Source organism: Alligator mississippiensis, chromosome 7 (assembly GCF_030867095.1).
Source record: "Alligator mississippiensis isolate rAllMis1 chromosome 7, rAllMis1, whole genome shotgun sequence".
Taxonomy (NCBI): domain Eukaryota; kingdom Metazoa; phylum Chordata; order Crocodylia; family Alligatoridae; genus Alligator; species Alligator mississippiensis.
In genome coordinates, this window is record NC_081830.1 from 89,063,368 (window position 1) to 89,085,078 (window position 21,711).

Below are 21,711 nucleotides of genomic sequence, written 5' to 3' on the forward strand. Positions count from 1 at the left end.
ACTGGGAGACTGCGATGGGGCTGGTAGCACAGGGGTAGGGGCACCCCATCGCTGGCTGCTGCCAGGCATCGCCAGCCCCCTTTGGAGGGGCTGCGCGGGCTGCCCAGGGGCAGGGGGTCTCTGCTAGTGCTGAGCCGGCCCGGGGCTCGGGCCACTCTGGCCCCAGCCCCTGCCTTACTCCCAGCCAGTGCAGGTCAAGCATCTGGGAAGTATGCTTAGTTCTGCATCAGTCTGACCCAAACCCAATGGTCCTTTTTTGGAAACCCAACCAGGGAGCCTGGGCCCCAGGCGAGGGCCTGAGCTTCCCCTCGTGGGGGCTGCGCACCACCGAGCGCTGATTGCTGCAGACTGCAATCGCCGCGTCTCCAACGAACGGGGCAGCCAGGAGCACTGAGACGCTCCCGTTTTCCCGAGAGCACCACAGCAAGCTCCCGACCTGCCATGGTGTCATTTTAAGGCAGAGACTTAGAAGCTAAGAACGGGATTTTCAATTTTCAAGGCAACTTAAACTGCAGAGAGGGGGTGGCTAAGGGGTCAGTCCTGCTCGTGGGACGCCAGCCCAGCACCCTCCCATATTCACACAACGACCAGGGGTGCAACCCTTGCACTGTTGCACTTGGGAGCTGCCAACGCCAGGAGCCGGAAGCCTTCTGCGCTCAACGGGAGGGGAGAGGGGGGACAAGAGTGAAGTTTTCCCTTCAGTTTGCTCCTCTGTCACTGAGCCCATCGAGTGCCTGCACCCCCCTCAGCCCCTCGTGTGCTGCAGTCTCCCTCCCACCCCAGCTCGGCTAGGGCACGAGAGGAGCGCTCCAAAAGCAACACCTCCTGCGGACGCTCGCATGCTCTCAACCCCGGGCAGGAGATCCCAAGTCACGCAGACCTGGAAGATGAGAAGGGCAGTCCTGTGCCAGCAGGGAACAGGTGAGGGGCAGTTTTGCAGGTTCTCAGCAGACAGCAGCATGGTCCCCCGCTTGCCGGGGAGGCTGGGGTAGGCAGGGCTCCCCCCAGGGCAGGCGCAGGGGCTCACACTGCCTCTGGCATGATGCTGCAGGGCCCGAAGCAGAGCACCGCGAGCACGAGCACCCCTTACACAGCACACAAAGTACCTGGCAGTCACCTGGACACTGCCTTTCTGCTCTCACCTCCTTCTCCCCGTCCCCCCCAAAACCTGCTGACAAAAAGCCATCAGCCCCTTTGAGCCCTGGGGCAAGGAGGGTAGATTCTTCTCGTTTCCAGCCATGGGCCCAGGCGGGAAGCAGAAGGGGTTGTGCCCCCAGGTAGCCCAACAAGAGACTCAAAGGCAAATGCTGGTGAGGGATGGCGCAGGGGCATTTCCACGGCAGCAGAAGGGCTGTGCAGATGGGGGCAGGGGCCAGGAGAGGCAGGTCCTGTTCCTACATCACTTCACACATCTCCACTTCCACCTAGGCAGCACTTACCCACCTTAGAGGGTGTCTCATTGCCGCTTTAGCCCTGGTGAAGCATTTCTTTCCGAGATGCCCGGGGGTGAAGCACCAGCAAGCAATGCCCACACCATGCTGGAGATGCCTGGGGGTGCTGCTCTGCTTTACCACCTGGAAGAGCCATTTGCCTTATAGCTGCCTAAATAAAAGCCACCTCCAACATACAGCCCCCGACTTCAGGAGCTGCATAACGAGCACAAAGCTGGCGGTCTGACATTCAACCCGCTCGGATCAAAGCCGCAGCCTTTCCCGTCCCACGGCTGTCCCAGCCCCTGGATCAGGGCTCCGCTGGAAGGACAGGCAGACCTGGGGATGGAGCAGCGCACAAACCCATCCCCATCCTGAATGGATCGCTTCTGCCCAACACAAGCCCAAGGCTGGTGGCATCTTCCCAGCTTGCCAGCACTGGTCTAGCTTGTCCCGCCACCAGTACCTCATTTCAGCTCCTGAAGCCTGAATATTCCCCCAGTGAGCAGAAGGGCTTTGGTATGAATTCTTTTAGGGCTCAATTCTGGTCTGACATATGGTATTTCCACTACAGTCGATCCTGCATCTAGATCAGTACATGGAATAGAGGTTCGATGAGACCGTACGACAGGGCCACCTACAGGACATCAAATTCAGCTTCATAACAGACCAGACACAAGGACTAGGACACTTCGGCACAGGGTCTCAGGGCTCAGAAGTCAGTGGAAGTTCGTACAGCAATGTAACTCTTATACTAGCACGTCAGCAGGGAAGTGAAAGCAGCGCCTGGCTCCTGTCACCCCATGTGAGGTTCTTTCCTTCTTTGCCAGAAATCACTGAGTTTCCAGACTCTCCTGCCTCTTTGTCATGACCCAGCTGTTAGCAAAGGGCGCTTTCAGTGGACCTTTACGTTCCCCAGAACTAACAGTGGCAGGCAGAGGGAAGGCAGGAAGATGCGACTGCCAGAAAATAAGCTACACAAGTAAAAAGACAAGAAAGGAGGCAGACGAAGTCGTCTCAAATATAAACAAGCTTTATCCAGTAAAAATTGAGTAAGCAAGGTCATGGTTTTGTAGGGGTTTAAATCCCAAGCAGCTGTAAGAGGCCTTGTCCATGTCCAAAGTCTTCTAGACGGCCGCATCTGCACTCAGCAGAAGGGCGGACTTCTTGGCAACGGTCAAACCAACCTGCTCCTGGGGAGCCTGGTCCCTTTCCCAGAAGGAAGGGGCTCAGAGCAACATGTGATCTCACCCACCTGCCCCGCTCTGCCCACAGCATGGCTGGTGTTTTGGCACAAAGCACCAATGCTGGCTTATCCCTGCAGCTTCAGTCTGAGCACAAAATGTACGGGACGCTGTCCGCAGTCTCTACCCGGAGAGTCCGCTCTGCCCTGCTATGGCTAGGCATCCAGGTGCTTGGTGAGCCTACGAACCTTCTCCTTTTTGTTCCTGTTCCCATGCTTTTTCCAGGGTTTCCCCATCTCGTTCTTGGAGCTAGACTCAGTTCGGGACACGGGACCACTGCCAGGTTTGTATCCCATCACAGCCTGGACGCCCTTCGTCAGAGCACGGACGTTCTCCTGGGGAACAGACATTTGCAAAGCTGTCATCGTTACAGTAATTACTTCTAAGTGACAGGCAAAGGTAAATCCAGCCCTCAGCTCAGCAGCTGCAAAGCTCAGGAAGAGCACCGATCCCCTAGCCTGACCTCCCGAATCACACGCCACAGGACTTCTCGGGCTGACTCCTGTCTGAACCAGAGCCAACCTTTCAGAAACGTGCCAAGTCCCAATTTCAGTTCTCCCAGTGTTGCAGCAGCCACCACAGCTGGGGCAAGTTGTGCCAGCAGTTATTTGCCCTCTACTGAAATCAGGCGTCTTATCTGGAGCTCAAGTTTGTCCAGCCTCAGCTTCAAGCCAGCGTGTCGTGTGCCTTCATCCGCCAGACTGAAGACTCTCCTTGTCAAATTTCAGCTCCCAATGGAGGTACCCGATTCAGGAAAATCGGCTCACACCCTTCTTGATCAACTCAGACTGAGCTCCTAGGGGCACATTTAAGGCAGACCTCCCAGTCCCTGAACCATTCCTGTGGCGTGTCTACAAACCCTCCCTAACATACGACCGTCCTGCTTGCGTTGTGGAAACCAGGGCACCACAGTCATGACCAATGCAGAGGTAGCAGAACTCCCTGCATCTGCACAATAGCGGCTTCTTTCCAGGTGCAACTACCACATCTGCCCTTTGGCCAGCGTCTCTCACAGCGCAGGCCCAACTGCTCATCCAACAGGCCCTCCACGAGCTTTCCAGCGGCCCACTTCCAGCCTTCGTTCTGTTTCCCCATGAATGACTTCACACTGGGCTGTACAGACACGCATACAGCGTGTCTGCGCCCGGCTCACTGTCATCACCCACCCTCCTCATCTGTTCTTCGCTCCCCCAATCCAGGTTACCTGCATCTTCCAGGTCACTGATAAAAATAATAAATACTGTCAAGGCAAGAACCAATCCTAGGCAGACTCTAACAGAAATGTGCCTGTTTGATGAGGATTCCCCATATCACCATGACACTGAGACTGAGCTGTTAGCATATGTTCAAACAGATTCATGACTGGCTCTGTTAATTTTGTACTGCTTGAGTTTCTAAATCAGTGTCATTCAAGCATTTTCTAGTTACACCCACAGCCTTTTGTATCGGAGACACAGCTAGCCTCACAAGACGGAATATTCACAAATCCACCACCTCATTTATGCTGCCTTCATCTGATTCCCTATCAGCTGTATCCTGTATCAAGCAATCAATTATTTTGGCTGGGATCAAACTAACAGGCCTATAAACTAACCAGATCACTCCATTTATCCTTTGCTAACATTGGCACAGGATTAATTATTCTTCCGATACTCTGAAACTTTTCTGAGGTTCCAAGATTTAAGATCAACATCAATCCTGACCACTCCTTGGCTAGCTCTTTTAAAACTCTTGGTTGCAAAGTTATCTAGATCTGCCAATTTAGAACTCCAGTAACTGCTCCAGTGACTTCAGAAGCTGCATTTAACGCCTTCCTGAACTATGGTTTCTGGTTACCTTTAAAGATGCTGACAGCCAGTGCTAGGCAATTTGTCCCCAAGGAATTAATTCCAAAATACCTGATGGAAAAATGTTTTGTCCACGACATTTTCAATTTGTTTTGCCCTCCGATTCCTTTCTGGTCTCAGTTCTGCATTACCCTGCATGGCTCTGCTCTGTGTACGTCTGTTGTGCTGGTGTTGGAAGTCTTTTGGGTCAGTGCCCGGAGGGGGATGACAGTACAGCAGCTTACCCTGCAAGAACAATGCATAGCTGTTATTCTCCTGGTAAGAAACCACAGCAGGCAGGGCAGACCCCTCAAGATAAGAGGGGTAACCACAGCTAGCAGCTGCAACCAGAAAGTCAGGACTCCTGCGTTCTTGGCTGAGCTCTATCGCAGACTCGCTCCAATTTTGGCCAGCTAAGTTGGTTGCTCACCCAGCTGTAAATATGCTCAGTGACAGCCTTGTAGGGATCCCACGAAAGCACTCTGCAACCTCCTGCGGAGAGGTTCTCTAGCAGCTTGTGGGATTATCACCATCAGGACAGGACCGTGGCCAGAATCAGGCCAGCACCTGCCCCACTGAAATCAAAGGGACACTCCTTTTCCTTATTGTGAGCCGTGTATTTCACAGGTGCTCTTTACTGTGCAGCTCGCTTCCATCTTTCTGGCATCGCGTACTCTCCCCAACAATATCCAGCAGTGAGACCCTGTCCCCTTGCTTTTTCTTCTCTTTAAAAAGAAAAAAAAAAAGCCTTGATACCTGAATTGATCTCACATGCTAGAGCCGTGATTCTCAACCAGGGTCCTGCACCACTGTGGGGTGCCTTGAGATCCTTTCAAGGGTGCTGTGGGGTGCCACTCAACGTGTGCACTGTTTGGTGTGCAAACACAATTCACAAGATAAACCCAGAGGCTGCCAGCAGGAATCCAGTGTTACAAACACTCTGTCCTGCTGCCGTTTTCCTGAGCTCTTGAAGAATTGCTCTATTATTTTCTGTAGTCAAAAAGAGTGGCAGCTCAGAACTAGCATTTTCCAAGGGACCCTCAAGTCTAGAAGGGTTGAGAAACATTGTACTAGAGTATTAGCTGAAGCAGGCCCTCGTTTATGGAGTTCGTTACCCCTATAACGGAAAAGCTGCTTTGGCGCCCAGCAGGAAAGGTGACTGGTGCAGGGAGAACTTACACTGACGTAATCCTTCAATATGTAACGGGCCGACCTTGGCTGATCCGGCTGCCCATGAGCTGTCATAAAGCCTCTCATGTCTGAAAGACGGAGCAGGAGGTTACGATTCAGGGAGCTTCCACAGCATGTTCTCCGCTGCTCCCTGAACACGCCACCCAGGGAGGAAGCCCTGTGCCGCGATACGAAACTTGGAAGACTTGCCCCTGCCCTCTCCCCAGCACAGGCCAGTGGAGAGGAGGTTAATACCCAGACCCGAGCCAAGTCCCACAAGCTTTAACCCTGCGAGAGAACATTTCAGCGTACAGCAGCGCACCATTACTCACATCCATAAGCAGTTAGCAGCTCTTCAGCTGTGGGTGGGCGATCAGGATCCTCATCTTCTCTGGGTCGTATGATATTGATTCCGTAGGCTGCTTCTAAAACGTGTCGTGGGATATGCTGGCAAATGTGGACTAGTCAAGGAAGCCATGTGTTGGTTTCCACTGCACGTGTACAAACAGCAGTCTGAGGTCATGCTAATTAACCCGGCGACAAAACTGCATGTTAAGAGAACATTTAAAGAACATCTTGGGGACTTTGGTTTCAAGACTGAAACAGGAAAGAGGCACAAACCTCCACAGTGAGGCTAAACCTGGGAATCAACCACCTGAAAACCCTCCGAAGTGGGATAAGATGATAACATAGTGGGTTTATTTCCTTCCTTTGTAACACCACGGACCTCAAAAAACACCGACAGCCCTGCTGCCACACAGCCTTTTCCACACCCAAGTCTTGGTATGCGTCTAACACGTGCAGATCTGTACCAAACCCCAAGCAAAGGATATTAGAGAGATGGGTGGGACATGGTCCTTCATCTGGTCTATGGGCAGAATTCCAGAGCAGATCATCTCTGCCTTTGTCGAGACGAAGGATGGCATCACCAGACCGGGGCAATCACAGAGGCACAGGCCAGGCTCCACGTACAGGGTCTGCGCGGCAGATAAAAGCAGGGCTCACCAAGTCTCGCTTTGTACACACAAGAGCAGGAGGGAGGGGGGAAGGGCACAGAGTGCATGTGCGCACACATGTATACACACGCTCCAGACGGAGGGTGAGGAAGGTCCTGCAACATGACAGTGATGGCGCTGCGGTCACCAGCCAGAGCCTCCAGCCTGCCTAGTGCAGAGATAACAGGCGAGGAAAGCAAAGCTGCAGTAACCCCAGGGTTTTTAACAGCGGACGACAAGGGATGACAGCCCTGAAGTCCTGACCTCCAGGGGTCAAGGCAAAACTCAGCTCTGACTGAGGCTCACTTTGAGCCAAGTATTCACAGAGACAGAATGGGGTGTGCACAACACTGACATCGGAACAGCAGCTCGAGTCGCACACTGCATGGGGGAGCGCATGATCGGTCTTTCCTAAGCGATGCTAGCAGAGATCAAGACTGCCCCCACAAGACACAAGCAAGAAACTATACACAGCCTTCAGACCAGCGAGCCAAGAGTGCTCAGGCACCCCCAGAGGCAAGCCGCCTAACACTGCAGCCTTCTTCAGGGGCCTGATGACACTCCCCCACCGCATACCTGAAAGTGCTTTGTGTGCCCAGGCGTAGCAGACACCGACACCTTCTTGTTACCCAGGATTGTGTTGATTGTCGAGCTCTTGCCAACGTTGGGATAACCCACCTAGAAGACAGAAAGCAGACTGAAAACACGGACACATCCGCAGGACTCTGCCACGCTCTTCAGAGAGCTCTGATGCTGAGGCTTTTATCACAGCGCTAGCTATCACAGCGGGCACTCAACACCACACTCCAGAGAAAGCCTGAAGGCCACTGCACACAACATCCTTGGTGGTACGTGCTCTTTTACACTGGAAGGCCCCAGAGTGTTAGACTGACCTCCAGCTGGTCCATGAGGCCCCGCTTCCAACCTACCAGCCCAATGGTGACCTCTCCCTCCTTCGCCTTCCTGCCGGTGTGCAGCGATCTGAACACTTCCAGCAGCTCTTCTCTCTGAACCAGGTGGCTGAAGTTGCTGAAGGGCCTGCTCGGCACCAACCCAGGGCCGTGCTGCCTCTCACTCCCACCTCCTGTCCAGCCTGGCGCAGAGGAATTTACTTCCTCCCCACCCTCATCTTCAGAACAGGTTTGCCAGGCATCCTCCTCCTCCTCACAGTCCTCATACTCTTCGCTGTCATTGTCGTCAACCTCGCTGCCCAGCACTCCGTCTCCCAGATGCAGAGAATTCTCTGGGTGCAGGTTATCCGTGTCATTCTGCACGGCTCCATCTTCCTCCTCCTCACTAGAGCTTCTGTCTTCAGAGTCACTGGACTCTTCTGGTGCTCCCTCAACTTCTAGGCCCTGCATAAAAAGTGAGAGTGTCATCCCTGAAACAGCTGGGCAGACAAGAAGCCTCAGAAGCCCGGCAGGCAATGTGTGTTGTGCTGTACAAACCCATTCAGACACGCCCTGTCCTCACCCCCATCACCGCCAGGTAGCACCCACAGAGTATTACATAGCCAGCTACCATTATAAAATGGACAAGGCCAGTTAAACCCACATGTAGCATTATTCAGCTAGGATAACTGAAGTGGGAGCAGATCGTTTCAATGTGTGAGAAGACATTTTGCCAACTACTTCAAGATTGCTCTTATACACCATTCCTTCCCTGAAGAAAGGAAATGCTTTGTTTGGACATGCATGCACCTCCTAGCACCCAGCCTAGAAGGCAATTCCATCACATTATGCCAGCCAACCAGTTGTTTCTAGTACTACTCACTGAACCCCTCAGAGCTAGCTCACATCTTGGCTCAACAGTACTTATCTTTTCACTTGCCATGAAAAAGGAGCTGCAAATGGTGTGACAAAAGAACTGAAGGATACGCTACTTCAATTCACGAAGGCTTTTGTGGACACGTCTCTATCTGCTGCTGCAGCGGTGTTTTGTAACTGCGCAGCAAGAGTGAACACAACCAACACCCTCCCCCAGGCAGCAGAAACATCCCGCTTTCTTGAGCGCTCGGCTGCACTGCAAGCAGAGCAGTCACACGGAGACCTCAGTCACTGCGACTCCCCAGAGCACGCTCAGCACAAAGAAGTCACCTCCTTTACCTTAGCCGCAGTGCTCAGCCGCACACGCTCTCCCAAGGCTGACCAAAACACGACTTTAACGCCTTCGCTCTCAAAGAACTGCGCCCATGCTGCCCGCTGCTCCTCATTCAGCAAGTCCGCTTTGTTTATCAGGATGATGTTCTCTTTGTCGCTTTCCACTTCCTTCACGTAACGCTCCTGGAGAGAACACACGGGCTGCAGAGGATCCGACCTGGGACCCTGCCCATCCCCACCCACATACGCTAAGGCAGGTATGCTCCAGACAGCTTCAGCATCCACAGTGCCAGGCTCACCAGTAACCCAGTGGGGTCTGGCACATGCAAAGTGCATGTATAACTGCAACTACAGCACGGATAGCCAGACAACCGGTATTTCAATGCGCAAGCCCATCACTGCCTACACAGCCGTGGCAAAGAGGTATTCAGGTCTATGAAATAATGGTGGCCACACTTGATCCTCAATTTTCGCATTTATTTTGCTGTCTCATTACCACACATCATTTTAGAGGCCGTGGCTGTCAAATGGCTGTTGGTTCTGCAGTTCCCAATATTTCCTTCACATTTTTACAACAGCAACCTCTTGGCTTGGATTTCACGTGACTCTTGAAACAAGCAGTGCCACAGAGAGCAAGGACTTCAAGTGGGTAATAAAGAGCGGCAGCAGGAACTGAAGAAGTCAGCATCTTGTTACACAGCAAGTTTCCTTAGCAACAGGGAAAGAGAAGCAGACAAGATATCTGCAGGGCTGGCTCCAAATGCATTGCTTTCTGCCTGAGCTATCAGAGAAGCTTTGGGTGGGGGACGGGGGGGTGTGTGGAAAAAAGGTTGCTGAGGCCAGGAGAACATTCGCAAGAAGAAATAATCCATGCTGACATGAATCTGAGGCACAGAAGACACAGGCCACAATGTGTTAGATGTAAGAGAAGACGGCTTCGGGCAATGCATCAACACAGCTGAAAGCACAATCTGAGACCCAGTGGTTTGCTTCACTTAACTTACCAGATCTTGGCACCTAAACAGGAGAGGATTCCTGGCATCTACTATCTGAACGACGATATCACTGCAAAACAAGAGGGAGCCCAGTAAGCCTCATGTGCTGCATTACCAGATGAGCAACCACAGTGTTCATGAAAAAGCAATACACAAGACCCAGCATTTTCACCTGTCAATCATATTGGCTCGTTCCACTAAGTAGCCTCATCGCACGGACAACGCGTCCCAGCGCTCGTGTACCCCAGGAGAGCCCTGCTCCCTTCACAGGGCTCCTGCTGTTCTGACGTATCCCAGCCAACACCACGCACCGGTGTCTCCTTCCCCAGCAACGCCCTGAGATCCTGAAAAGGGGGTGCTGCATCAGCACACGCCCTTGCACTGATGAAGCCACCTTTCAGAGACACTCAGCAGCCAACCCCCAGTGTTTGGTGTCCAGGCAGTTAGGACATTTAGACATGCTCACAGGGTGGGGGGGACAGGGACAGACTAATTACAGAGGCTGTGCATCAGCTTCCCCACACTGAAAAATGGTGGCAGGGGTGCTTTAACTGAAGCTCATTGAATGCGCTTTAGTTAAGGCGCCCCACTGCCATTTTTCAGTGTGGGGACGTCAATGCACGTGATGCTGAAGTCTGCTGGAGCACGATAATTACCATGCTCCAGCTGACTTGATTAATCGAGTCTGCTCTGACACACTGTGATTACAGCGCGGTGGAGTAGCCTCACTACACATGTATAGGCACCCGTGGTGCTTCGTCAGAAAGTCACTTCCATGAATTTGCAGTACACAGAAGCATGTTGTGCTCTGCTTGTGCCACCTACCCAGGAAGAGGAAAGTGCAGACCGTTTCTAGCACACCTCACACCCTGGGACAGCACTCAATTCAATCTGCATTAAGAAAGTAACATAAGGTGGTAGTCAAGGTAGATGTACAGAGCCCATTTTCACAGTGATCGTACAGGATTTCATCTGTAGCTCTCATCACTGCTACTCTTCTCTGGTACCCTCCTAATTCTAGGTAGATTATAGGAGGTTGTAACACAAATCTGTTTGTCTTGCAGGTATGATGATTTGCAAGTGCGACAGGAGAGAAAACCCAGTTTACCAGAAACAACTCTCATGGCTCAATAAAGCAATGTATTTCGGCTAAAAATACCACTAGTGTCCAGCCAGCAGTTTTCCTTCTCCTGAAACTCAAGTGTGAAATTCCAGCTAATAGCTGGTACATCACCTTTCGGAGGTGGAAAAAGATCCCTTCACACTGTTAACCTCAGAGAGTCAACTCTGTGCCTGGTGAGGAACTCCATGGACTAGAAATACAGGCGCAGAAAGCTGGAGATGTAATGAAATCTCACACCATGCAGACACAACTGCACTTGTTACCAGCAGCATCCAATGGGAGGAACAGTATAGAGAAAACATTTCCATCTGGCTTTTGATACTGCTTCCCACAACATTCTCACTAGCAAGCTAAGAAAATCCAGGTTGGGCAAGCTGGGTAGAAAACTGTCTGCAACATCAGGCTCAAAGGGCAGTAATCTATGGCTTGATATCTGGCTGGCAGCTGGTATGAAGTGGAGTGCCCCAGAGGCCGGTTCCAGTTTTGTTCAATATCATTATCAACGACCTGGAAGATGGGATGGATGCACCCTCAGCAAGTCTGCAGATGACACCAAGCTGGGGGGAGCAGCAGATAGGCTGGAGGGTAGGGTTAGGGTTCAGAGAGACCTGGACAAATGGGAGGATTGGGCCAAAAGGAATCTCAGGAGGTTCAACAAGGACAAGTGCAAAGTCCTGCACTGTGGAGGGAGCAATGCCATGCACTAGTGCAGGCTGGAGAAGGACTGGCCAAACAGTAGCTCTGCAGAAAGAGACTTGGGGGTGACAGGGGACAATAAGCTGAACAGGAGCCAGCAGCGTGCCCTTGTTGCCAAGAAGGCTAATGGCATCCCAGGCTGCATCGGGAGGAGCGTTGCCAGCAGATCGAGGGCGGTGATTCTTCCCCTCTAGTCTGCACTGAGGAGGCCACATTTGGAGTCGTGTGTCCAGCTGTGGGCCCCCTGCTACAGAAGGATGTGGGCATGTTGGAGAGTGTACAGCGAAGGGCAATGACAATGGTTGGGGGGCTGTGGCAAATGACTGATGAGGAGAGGCTGAGGGAACTGGGATTATTTAGTCTAGAGAAGAGGAGACTCACGGGAATAGGATAAAAATTAAGGAAACCAGAAACCGAGTAAGCAGAGAAAGCTCCTGGCAGCAAAGTATGACTGATATTGTGTAAGAAGGGGGAAATGAGAGAAACCCAGTTGTTTGTGCTTCTGGAACTATAATGAGCCAAACGCAAGCAAACACCTAGGAGGGAGCAAACCTGAGCTGGCAAGGCCACGGACTGCTTTTCCCATCTCCTTTCTGGTATCAGACCCCAACATAAGCTTCCTGAGGTATGTGCAGATTGGGGTAGCACACCACAACCTAAACAAAGGAGGACCTGCATACTGCACAGGAGGGCAGGCGCATGGCAAGATGCTTCTGACCACACAGGAGCTCACTCACCCACGTTCCTGTGACAGTGAGGCAATACAAAGGGGCCCTTCACGGGAGCTTCATGAAAATCAGCAGAAATGTGATCTCCAAGTTAGTTGGTAATGAAATTAAAGGCCTCAGTCTCATTGAGGGGGCAGACGGCTTGGCTATTCTGTTACAGCTCAGCCACACAAACACCACTTATACCTGGAGTCAGGCAGGGAACACACAGTCATAACACTATTCAGGATGGCAGGAGTCTATCTGCTGCTTCACCTCGGCTTTCCAATGCTCTGCTATTCTTACACTGCATCTTCCCACTGCCCCGGGGCCAGAGAATGGACAGGTGCATGTGGGGAGGGAAGGTGGAAGATTTAAAACCAACAGCCTGACCTCGCCTGGGGTCTAGAGACAGGACTGCGGGTGCAGCAGCAGCACAACATCAGTGGGAAGAGGCATGAGTAGAATTACGCACCCACATTAGTGTCTGGAGCCCCAGGGGTCAGAACTGTACTCTGAATAAAAGCCTGGGCTTTGAAATACTCAGCTCTGTTGCTTCCGAATAAAACTGCTTCAGTGATCACAAGAAAGAGATACCAATGATCTGATTGTGTTTGCAGTAACTTCCGTTTTTATATTAAGACAAAAATATTAACCACAGGACCACAGCTTTAGAGGAGTAAGCCCATGTTTGGGCAGTTGAGGGTGTGTGTTCAAAGCTCCTGTGACTTGGGAATACAAGTCAACTGGCTTCAGACTGCCGGGCTGGCCGGAGGAATACAGCCTCATCGGAAATCTCAATCTGCCGGGTGTCAGCATAGGGGAAATGTGTGATGGCTACAGATATGGCCCAAGATGGGGCATCTTTAATTACATGTCTGAGTTCACCCTGTGCTCACGGGAAGCATAGTAACGACGCCCTCTCAGTACAGGTTAATATTTGAAACCTGAAGGTGCTTAACTGAGGAAAATGACATGTAAAATCTGAAACTGAACCCACAGTTCAGGAACTGCATCAGTACTGGACTAACGTCTTCAAGAACCATTACAATAGAGGGAATGGAAGAAAAAAAAATTACATGCAACTAAGAATGGTTCAACAGAAGAAGCCATGCTCTCCTTTTTTGAAGCAATCACTCCCTCCCCTCCACCAAAAAGACACTAAAAACCTTACCTCCTTTCAATGACTCTCCAGAGCTGGCGCCAGAAGTCTAAATTCCGTTCAAACGGGGTCAGAATTAGTTTCTTGTCTTCCTCCAGCCTAGAGCAGAAACAAGGGGAATTCACCACGCATGGTTCACGTCAGACAGTACGTGCTGCGCCAGCCTCTCTTTGCAATTCTACTCAGCTCACCTCCCAGAAGAGCTGACAACCCCCCCACCCCTCCACTCAGCACTGGGGACCCTCTTCGCAGGACCTCAAGTCGAGTTCCTGAAGACAGCAACTCAGCACAGCAGGAAGGAGTCGAGACCGGAGGGGAGAAGTCAGTTGGGTGAAGAGCTGTCATTTGCTGCACCAGACTATTGGTCCGCCCAACCCCATATCCCATCTCATGGTGTGGCAGAGAGTGCGTGCCCATGGGGAGGGTGACCAGGGCATGTCCAGAATTTTCCACCCCTGCTCCTCTCCCACTGCAGCTTCAAGTGATCAGAGGGTGGGGAAGTTCAGCAAACAGGCTGGCAAACATCAATGACAGCATCAGAACTGCAGAAATGACCTGCAAGGCCAACCAGCTAGCTGCTACACGGAGCTCAAGGGTATGTCCATCCTGCGTGTTGCAGCAGAGAGGGGCACGCTGGCTCTAAAGGAGCTCCATGCCCCTTCCACGAGGTGACTCCCAGAGCCCAAGCAAGGTCACTGAAGAGGCTGCTTGGGCACCTCTACACAGGACCACAGCAGGCAGCCTAGATATGCCCTTACAGCCACAGCCAGGGCAGTTGCTCACACAGGCAGGAGGAGAGGGGAGGGGGAAGGGAGATTTCTCTCATTTCTCCAAGCAGCACCTTCCTCCAGAAACCAGGAGGGCACTGGTGCTCCGTGGAGGCAACTGTTCACAGCACCTCACCTGAAGAGGTCTGGCAGAACCCGAGGCCCCAGCTACAAGCATATTATGATTCACACTTTGGAAGAAGAAGGTAAATGACATAGGGACAAGTGACACGTGGGCCTGAACTGTCAACATCGTAAGGACCAGCTCAAGCAGTGCTGCAGGTCAGAGGCTCCCTGCAGAGATGGAGGAGTTCACCCCTCACTCCCCAAATTCCACAACACTAAACACAAGTGCAACTCACCAGGCAAGCTGCCGCCTCCACTCCAGAAAGCTGTCCCTCTCTGCTTGCCTCAGCTTCTCAGCGCTGGTTCTGCTGTCCCAGTACGGTCTGGAGCCATCGTGAATTAAAAGAAACATGGAAGTGCGTTGGAGCGTTTCCCCAACTGCAGCTGTTCAATACGAACTCCACAGGAATTCATGCCCCAGGCAGTCCAGCTGCACGCAACTCAAGGCAGGTTGGACGTATGCAGTCCTGTCCCAGCAGCCTCGTGACACCAGGTAATTCTCTACTTTCTAAAGGTCACTTCAAAAAGAGGGGTGACCAGTCAACAGAAAGACGGTTACCCTTCAAATGCGAGAGGGCTGTTCCCTTGACTGTACTCTGGGCAGCGTGTGCCACTCTGATCCTCTTCCCTTGCCTGATCTACTGTTCTGCTTTATGCTCCCCCTCCCTCATGCTCCCTGCCCTTTCTGCTGCTCTGCCTTCTGCCCTATCTGCCCCTGTGCTGCTTCTCCCCTCCCCAATCTGCCACAAGCCACACACAGCAGTTGCCCATGCCACCTGTGGTGGTTTAGGAGATGCATACACCCAGTGCAATGGGCACTGCCAGCATCTATGGACACTGGCCAGTGCACCAGATGCTGACAGGGAAGGGAAGAAATGAAAGCAAAAGCCCATTTTGAGGGAAGAAGCAATCAGAGTGACAGCTGTTTAGAAACTAGCAGGTAGAGTCAGCGGGTGTGTGGGACAGCAAAGGGAGATACAGTAGGTTTCTAATGGGTGAGCTGATATTGCCTTTGCACACACTGAACCGTTTCTGCCCTTTTACACAGCACTTGCCAACAGTATTTTCATCACCAGAGACAGGGGCTGATAGCTCAGCTTTTCCATTTTTCACTGAACTTCAACAGTATGTGTGGCAGGAAGAAGCAGGACCAAAGTCAGGGAGAAGATCTGCATGGGGCAATACAGCACCAAGGCGGGCGGCATGTGGAAAAGCCAATACGAGTGCCATGCCCATATTCAAAGCGTGTTTTGGGGGGTTTGTTAGTTTGACTCTAGATCTTTTAAATAAAAACATTCTCTTCTAGCAGATTGGAGTACCTGCAGCTCTCCATGTTAAATTCCAATTATCTTACAATTCTCATGTCTACAACAGGTTTGGATGCCGAATCCAATTATTAATTCTAAAAGCAAGGAAGGCTGAAAGCACAGCAAAGAGTCTCTCCTTGGGAAACTCAGCTCTGCAGCGTTCCAGGGGAGCGCAAGGCTTCTCAGTCTTAAGCAAACAACAGTAGAACAAATACATCATTTCACATTTTAACAGCCCTGTTTGTGTTGTGTGTGGAGTTAATTTATATCAAAAATATTATTTTCTTCCTTTCAAGTTTTCCTTCACCTCCAGGCATATACAGTGCCTTTCTTTATCTGTGATTACCACGGATTATAACAACATGGAGGTAGCAGTTAACATCTTTCAGGTTTTATATGAGTTATTCTTTCATGGAGTAAACATACTGAATTACTTGGAACAAGCCTACCAAAAAGCTTGCACAGTAAAAACATGGGGGCTTTGGAAGTGAGAGGCCTTGCAGAGACCAAATGGCCAAGCTGATCTGTAATTCCACTCGTAGCATGTACACTTGAAGACAAGAATACCACAGTATAGATCAAAACCAGAGCACTACACACAATGTCAAGAACCTAACTGTTAGCTTAATGTTCAGTAGTTGCTGCCATCAGAACAAAAGCATGCAGATTCCATTATGAACAGGCTCTGAATTAGGTTCACAAAGGAACTGCTCATGTGTAACAGCTCTGGATGTTAGCAGTTTTCCTGAAGCAGGATTGACCCCAGTAACATGCTCTTGAATAGCAAGGGGGAAAATACTTTAAAAAAACCAAAAACTTTCCTCACTAACAGCAGCGACACCCAGCTCTAATAGCACTTCTCAGCAGTTGCTCTAACGGAGCTCTTACAGAGAAAGTCAATACCACTCTCTCCATTTTACAGAGGGGAAACCAAGGCACAGGGGCTTCCTCAATGTCAGGCAAGCCACTGGCAGAACTGAGAAATAAAGTCTGGTGTCCCAGCGCTATGCTCTACTTACTTGGCTTACTGCACCCCTCAGCAGGAGCAAGCCACTCCGGCTGGTTGGTTTTCAAAGGGATGCTACTTTGGGTTGCCTGGTGCTCTCAGTTCAAACACAGGCAGCAGGCCACAACTTCAGGTGTGTAGAAGAATTACAGTCATTGTGTAAAGGAGTGGTTCTCAGGCTTTTTAGGCTCAGATACCCCCCCCCATACTTTGTGTAAACTGAGCAGTACCCTATTTCAGGCACTACTTTATTTATTACAGTGCTTACCCACCTGAAGAGGGGCTGGGAAGGAGGAGAGGCTGGCAGGAGCCCATGCTGCTGCAAGTGGGGGGAAGAGGAGCAGCAGCAGCTCCAGGGGAAAAAGGCTTCATTTATCTCCTCATAGAGCCTGCACTAAGCAGCACCCTTCAAAGACTGTCACAGCACCTTGGTTGCAAATCATCGATGCAAAGAAATAACAGATCAATGGGAAATCCCCCTTTGAGAAACTGGATGCTAGCAGTGCCAAAACACTGCAACATCATACGTAGTCTTTCTGGACTTTAGGAAAGCCTTTGACACTGTCTCTCACCCCATTCTCATTAAAAAATTAGATTGTGGTGTCGATGCCTACACAGTCAGATGGGTCACCAATTGGCTGGAGGGCCGCACTCAGAGTGGTGGTGGACGGGTCATTTTCGACCTGGAGGGATGTGGGCAGTGGGGTCCCCCAGGGCTCGGTCCTTGGGCCTGCACTGTTCAACATCTTCATCAGCGACTTGGACGAGGGGGTGAAAAGCACCTTGTTCAAATTCGCAGACAACACTTAAGATGTGGGGGGAAGTGGGCACGCTAGAGAGGAAGACTAGGCTGCAATCAGACCTAGACAGGTTACAGGGTGGGAGGATGAGAACAGGATGGGTTTCAACACTGACAAGTGCAAGGCGCTGCACCTGGGGAGGAAGAGCCAGCAGCATACCTACAGGCTGGGGAACTCCCTTCTCGTCAGTGCAGAGGCAGAAAAGGATCTTGGAGTCATTATCGACTCCAAGATGAACATGGGCCGACAGTGTGGGGACGTGGTCAGGAAGGCCAACCGCACCTTGTCGTGCATCCACAGATTCATCCTGAGCAGGTCCAAGGAGGTGATCCTCCCCCTCTATGCGGCACTGGTCAGGCCGCAGGTGGAGTACTGCATCCAGTTCTGGGCGCCGCACTTCAGGGGGGATGTGGACAGCATGGAGAGGGGCCAGAGGAGGCCACCCGCATGGTCAGGGGCAGCAGGGCAGGCCCTACGAGGAGAGGCGACAGGACCTGACCTGAACCCGAGACCTGAAAAGGCTGGATGAACACCTTGCTGGGGTCATTTGACCCCAGTGCTCTTTCCTGCCATGGCAGGGGGTCAGACTTGATGATCTGCTCAGGTCCCTTCCAACCTGACCAACTATGAAACTATCATACTGATGAGTAACTTACCTCCTTGGTATGTTCAGAAACTGCTTGTTTTCCTCATGGAGCTTCTTGACAGTTTTGGTCTCTTCTGCAGTCAAAAGGCCAGTCCGAGCCTCCGCAGAAACAAACTTGATATTCAGTTTCTCTGTTTAGAAGAGGAAGAACAGCCGGTCACATCCCTGATCAGAACGTGCAGATGTCACGATCTGGCATCCTTCAAAGGAGGATGTTTACACGAGCGTGCTATGATTGCGCTCAGTCTGCACAGAACTGATCCGGAAAGAAAAGACATCCATTCTCGCTGCATTCAAATACAGCTGTTGCTACCTGGAAGCCATAACGACAGACAAGCTGTTGTGTCGTATAAACGTAACAGGATACATCAATCAACGGCTGCTGCAGTGAACCTCTCGTTGAGTTAAATGCCTTTTCTTTTCCTACACTGCCTGCCTCTCTCAGTAGTGCCCCCTCCTCCTTCCTCTCCCCTCTGTATTTTAATCGCTGGTTTCTATTTAGCCGCTCTGCTCCCTGCGGTCCCTTCATAGCATCTGAGGGAGTCGGCCCCTGCTTCTGAAAGCACCTGCTATACATCCCTAACGTAGCCTGTCTGGTAAGGTGCAAGTCGACCCTGCTTTGTGCCTGCCTTCAGGCTGCCACAGCTAACTACCTTACTGACATGAACCCAGCTTGATTCCTGCTAGCAGATTTTCAATATAAAGGCTTGGTTTGTTTGGCTTTGGTCTGCGTTTGGGAAAAAGACGCCTAGTGCTTGGAGGGAGCCTGGAGTCCTCCAACAGCCGCGTAGGTTATGCAAGGTTTCCACACGCGCGCGCACCTCTGCTAACGTGCCTTCAGCTACTGAAGCAAAGAACGTCTCCACTCGGCCCGAGCCTGCCGCTGGAAACGCAACTCAGCGTTTCAAGCACGATGGTTATTCGTGCAACAGGCACGGGGTCCACCGGGAAAATGACCCACGAGCCACGATGCACGCCACGAAACAGAGTTAAACACAAAATCCCTCGCCAGTCTTCGGGTGCCGGTCTGCGGGGCAGGGGAGAGGAGGGGGATGCTGCTTCCGGCTTCAGCCAACGAACCGGTGCTGAATCCAAACACGACCGGAGACCAGCGCCCCGGCCGAAAACTCGCTTTACTGCAAGGTCCCGAGGACCGGGACCGAGATCAAGGCCGCAGGCAACTGGGAACGCCCCGCGTCCCCCAGCGGCTTTTCCTCAAGAGCTGGTCGTGCCCCGCCTGCCGACACCACGCGCCCGCGCGCTTTGTGGCCGGGCTCCGCGCCCGGCCCGCGGCTCGCGTTAGTGTTTCTCTGGTCGATCCAGCAGCCCGCTGGTCCCCGCACCAGCCTCTCGCCGGGACCCTCGCGCCCGGCCCAGGCTCGGGACGTGCCCGGGAAGGCCCCGGCCGCGACTCACCCGCCGCAAACTCGGTGCCGGCCAGCTCGGCCGTGGCCAGGAACTCCTCCAGCGAGCTCGGCTCCGTCACGGACTGCGGGGCCAGGGCCGAGCGCGCCCAGGCGGCGCCGTCCTCGTGCACCTCGCTCGTGTGCAGCTGCGGGGGCGAGACGCGGCACGGTCGGCACCGGGACCCCCCCAACCCCATCCCAGGGACCCTGACTGACGGGGCGGTGGGGGAGGGGGGCCCTCAAGGGAGGAGGTACTGGGGGCCATGGGGGGCGGTGCGACGTCACCATGGGGGGTAGGCCGTACCCAGGCCCCGGGCCCGTCCCGGCCGCCGCGCCGCGCCCGGCTGCGCTCCTTGAGCAGGGCCCGGCCCAGCCCCGCGCCCGACGCCTTCTTCCTGCCCATGCCGCCCGCCGCGGCCGCCGCCGCCGCTGCCCCGGAAGCAGTGCGGCTCGCCCCGGAAGCTATACGGGGGGGGGTGGAACCAGCGGCCCGGCGGGGACCCGCCTCTGCTGCCGGGCAACGCGGCCGGCCGGGAACGCGGCCCGCGCCGGGGGTTCCGGGCGCGCGTCGGGCCGGGCCGGGCCGGGCCGGGCAGCTGCGCCGCCAGGGGCCGCTGCGGCACCGCGCCCCAACCGCCCGCCCCCGGCACACGCGCGCGCACGCACGTGCACACCCACACACACCCATGCACATGTGCACACTCACACACATGCATGTGCATAGTAACAAGTGCACAGCTGCAAGAGGGACAAGTGTGGCACAGGGGGCTGAACTGTCCAACACACGTGCACGTGCATGCACGCCCATGCGTATGTGTGCACAATTACATAGTGACAGGTGTGACATATGGGCCTGAACTGTCCAACACACGTGCACGTGCATGCACACCCGTGCGTATGTGTGCACAATTACATAGTGACAGGTGTGACATATGGGCCTGAACTGTCCAACACACGTGCACGTGCATGCACACCCATGCGTATGTGTGCACAATTACATAGTGACAGGTGTGACATATGGGCCTGAACTGTCCAACACACGTGCACGTGCATGCACGCCCATGCGTATGTGTGCACAATTACATAGTGAAAAGTGTGACATATGGGCCTGAACTGTCCAACACACGTGCACGTGCATGCACACCCATGCGTATGTGTGCACAATTACATAGTGACAGGTGTGACATATGGGCCTGAACTGTCCAACACACGTGCACGTGCATGCACGCCCATGCGTATGTGTGCACAATTACATAGTGAAAAGTGTGACATATGGGCCTGAACTGTCCAACACACGTGCACGTGCATGCACACCCATGCGTATGTGTGCACAATTACATAGTGACAGGTGTGACATATGGGCCTGAACTGTCCAACACACGTGCACGTGCATGCACGCCCATGCGTATGTGTGCACAATTACATAGTGACAGGTGTGACACGTGGGTCTGAAGTGTCAAACACACACGCACGCCCAGGCATGCTCGTGTGCACACCCACACGCAGGTGCATGCACACATGCGCACACACGGGCACGTGTCGCCCGCTGAGCAGGGCCGGCGGTGGGCTCGGTGGGTGAACGCCGTTGCTCTGCCCGCGTCTTTCCCAGGCGGAGCTCAGACGGACAGCGCCTGCCCTGCGCGCCCGGCTCCCCGGGTGGCCGTGGCCCCCTCCCCACGCGCACGCAGGAGCCCTGGGAAGCTTGCCCTCGGAAGCTATTGTATTCATATTATATTATGTAGACAGACGAGCCCTCGAAGCAGAGGAGGATCGCATCCTCCAGCAGCAGCTGCCAGGCCGACCCCTCGCCTGCCGGCCCGCGCGCAGCTGCCTGCGGCTCTTTAGTGACAGCTGGGCGCTGTCAAGACCGAATCTCAAGAGTCTGCCACCGGGAAGCTCTGGCAAGAGCCCGGGGGGATTTCCACCACTCTGACTCGTCCCCGAACACGGCGCCTGTGCGCAGATCCGGCGCAGCCAGACGGTGCAGGGTGCTTCAGGCACTGGGTCCCTTTCAACGCGTGCGGCTGTCCTGTGCAGCCAGCGTGCTCAGCTCGACTCCAAACCTTCGGGCATCCGTTAGCAGCATCCTCAGGAGCCGTGCCTGGAGGAGTGCGTTTTCATGACCTAGACCTTGCGTGCGTTACAAATGTACAGCGCCGAGCACAGCAGACCCTGGCTCCTGACCCGGGCAGTACCATAAAGGACA

At 53.2% G+C, this 21,711-nt stretch overlaps 1 protein-coding gene across 1 annotated transcript; it reads right to left on the reverse strand.

Annotated features, from left to right (window-relative positions):
* Positions 1 to 2,447: 2,447 nt before the first annotated feature.
* LSG1 (large 60S subunit nuclear export GTPase 1) lies at positions 2,448 to 19,931 on the reverse strand. The gene is made up of 14 exons (XM_059731274.1): positions 19,810 to 19,931; positions 19,516 to 19,651; positions 18,110 to 18,230; positions 14,577 to 14,663; positions 13,460 to 13,546; positions 9,769 to 9,829; positions 8,771 to 8,947; positions 7,595 to 8,020; positions 7,242 to 7,343; positions 6,502 to 6,647; positions 6,003 to 6,124; positions 5,680 to 5,759; positions 4,573 to 4,746; positions 2,448 to 3,009 (listed from the first exon to the last, which is right to left on the reverse strand). Exons 1-14 carry the CDS (start codon positions 19,906 to 19,908, stop codon positions 2,830 to 2,832), a joined length of 1,998 nt encoding a protein of 665 aa, XP_059587257.1. The 5' UTR covers positions 19,909 to 19,931; the 3' UTR covers positions 2,448 to 2,829.
* Positions 19,932 to 21,711: the final 1,780 nt, after the last annotated feature.

Coding starts and splice junctions, on each gene's coding strand:
- LSG1 (XM_059731274.1), bottom strand. CDS start 19,908: ATGGGCAGGAAGAAGGCGTCGGGCGCGGGGCTGGGCCGGGCCCTGCTC. Junction 13,547..14,576: donor TGGAGGCGGCAGCTTGCCTG/GTGAGTTGCACT, acceptor TTTCTGCTCTAG/GCTGGAGGAAGACAAGAAAC. Junction 7,344..7,594: donor GAGAGGTCACCATTGGGCTG/GTAGGTTGGAAG, acceptor TCTGTCTTCTAG/GTGGGTTATCCCAACGTTGG.